General features: G+C 45.4%; 1 protein-coding gene across 1 annotated transcript in view; it reads right to left on the reverse strand.

Moving 5' to 3' along the window:
• Positions 1 to 74: 74 nt before the first annotated feature.
• Positions 75 to 2,500, reverse strand: part of LOC122196380 (NADH-ubiquinone oxidoreductase chain 2) — a 5,922-nt gene continuing 3,496 nt past the window's right edge. The window contains exon 1 of the mRNA XM_052764693.1: positions 75 to 2,500. This exon is cut by the window's right edge and continues 3,496 nt beyond it. Within this exon, the coding sequence (XP_052620653.1) occupies positions 1,689 to 2,333 (645 nt within the window). The 5' untranslated portion in view covers positions 2,334 to 2,500 and the 3' untranslated portion in view covers positions 75 to 1,688.

Consider the following 2,500-nt stretch of genomic DNA (forward strand, 5'->3'; position numbering starts at 1 on the left):
AAATGAATGAAAATAAAAGCGGAGGCCCGCCATCTGCTAGCATTGTGGTTTGGAATCGATTCTTTATCAATAGCCCACCCTTTCTTTGAACCTTGTCAATGATCGAACTTAAATTAAAGATATGAACTGAGTGCCATTTGATGAGTAACTGAGAACAAAGGAGAGGGATATGGAAAGAATGAAGTAATGAAAGAGGAAGTCATTGCTAGTAGTAACGACTTGTCACGATCCATTGGTTCATATAGAATCCATGTCCTAGGTGTATCAAAAAACATTCTTTTCACTAAGCGTATATAATAAAATAGAGTGAAAGGGTCCACCCCGAAACCAAGGGGGTACTAATAACAGCTGAGTCCTCTCCGAACCGCAGGAGATAGTTGCCCATCATACGGCTCACCAACTTCACTTGCCTCTATGGGGGCTCGCTCCGGGCAGGTTCGGATCACTTACAATACATGGCTCTACGAAGGAAGGGCTTGGGTTAGGAGCGTTTTCAATATGATTCTTTTCCTGTATTTGTTCGATGAGAAATACGAGTCTGTTTTGTCCACTTTCTCCATCCCCCTCTATAAAAATGGAAAAAAAGGTAATGGAATTACTTCTTATTCCCGTGTTTGATCTCTTCCATCGCGGCCTCGCTCCTTGTCACCTATGTTGAAGAAAGGTTTAGAACCCTATAGAGAATGAAGAGGGGCTAAAGATCTTCCTCTCAACAGTGCTTCTCGAGGCTCCACTCTCCCCCCTGAATAAGTAAGGCCTCGTTAGCCTGGGCGAAGATGAGGATAAAGAGTAAGGATTGAAGCCCCCTTAGCTCTGCCAGGCACTGGATAGGGGTTAGCTCTGTAAATGTGTAGAGCCAAGTGTAGTGTGGTGTAGTAGTAGGCACTTCTAGGCCCCTTCCCGGCTACTGGATCACTCCAGTGCTTCGAGTACTACGGACCCTCTGCCATCCATTGCAGCAGAGCCCTTTCATGAGCGGGGGAGGGCTAAGCACAGTTCTTTGAATCAAACGTTGAATGAAATAGATTCTTTTTCGATATCAAAATAGAAATCGGATAGGATAGATGGATGGATCTATCTTTCTATTTATATATATTACTAAAAAAGTATTTTTCTAGTGAAGTAGCGTAGCAAGAAGCCCCAAATCCTTGATTTGGCCAGGAAAGACTACAATGCTTTGGGCCCAGGAAGCGAAGGGAATGAGCTCGGCTGCTTCTCCTCCAAACTTCCTCTTCTCCGTGCCCGTTCCGCATGCGCTTCGCGCGCCATTGGCGCTTTGCTCTCCTCTTATTCTTCATTGGACGGTTCGGATGGACTTCGCCGTTCTTTCCCAACTAAAATAGAAAAGGCTGTATCACATCGAGATGTCGATTCGTTTTCCGCCCCCAATGAGATGGGGAATTTATAACTCCCTATTTAGACTTTTCGGCCCTTCATCTTTCTGAATCGAGAACCGGCCCGGCTCACATCGTTCCAACAACCGGCGGGGAGCACCTCAGTAGACGATCGCGTATAGTAACTGGGAGTCCTATTACACCTAAGGCCAACTTCAATTCACCTAACCAAGGTTCATCTCGTGTAGTGATTGTGGACTCGTACAAGGATATTGAGTAGACGGTTGATGTATCAGACTCGACCCTCTCTTTCGTAGCATGCATTCCCATCCGTGTCGCAACTGATTCGATAAGCTACGTGTCCGGTCCACGGAGAACTGCCTTCGGTCCCCCAAACTGACTTACTCGTGGCAACCTTCCGGCCGCCCAACGACCTATAACGCTAGTCACTACTCCCACTAGGGCTAGGAAGTAAGCCCCACAACCCAAAGCAGCGAAGAACAAATAGAATTTGCTACAAAAGCCGGCTAACGGGGGTATTCCTGCGTATGAGAACATAGTAATGGAGAAGGTAATAGCCGAAATAGGATTCGTTTTGGCTAGAGCGCCCAAATCCGCTATATCTTTGACACGGCTTTGCCGTAATGCTGAAACTATGGTGAATGCATCTATCGTCATTGATGCATAAATAAAGATACCAATTAGTAGTGATTGAATTCCTTCTATGGTTCCACATGAGAAACCAGTACGAATATAACCTACATGTCCAATTGAACTATGAGCTAGAAGTCTTTTTACTTTCGTTTGGGCCATGGCGGCCAGCGCTCCTAAGATCATAGAAGCAATGCTGCAGAAAAAGAAGATTTGTTGCAATGTAGCTCCATAAGAACCATAAATAGAAAGACGTGAAATATTAGCAGAAATAGAGATTTTAGGCGCAATAGAAAGGAATGTTGTAGCCGGGGTGGGTGAACCCTCATAGATATCAGGTGCCCACATATATAGAGTCAAAAGAGATATGGAATCCGAAGGGGAGGGGGTTTTCTTCGGGGCTCGAGAGATGGAATAGATAGGGCCCCACAAGTTTTGAATTCGCCGCTGGTCTATCGAGAGGGAACGAGGAATTCTCAATGAAAAAAGTGCTCTCTGAACCGAACGTGAAAGTC

Source organism: Lactuca sativa, chromosome 6 (genome assembly GCF_002870075.4).
Source record: "Lactuca sativa cultivar Salinas chromosome 6, Lsat_Salinas_v11, whole genome shotgun sequence".
In the NCBI taxonomy this organism is placed as follows: domain Eukaryota; kingdom Viridiplantae; phylum Streptophyta; class Magnoliopsida; order Asterales; family Asteraceae; genus Lactuca; species Lactuca sativa.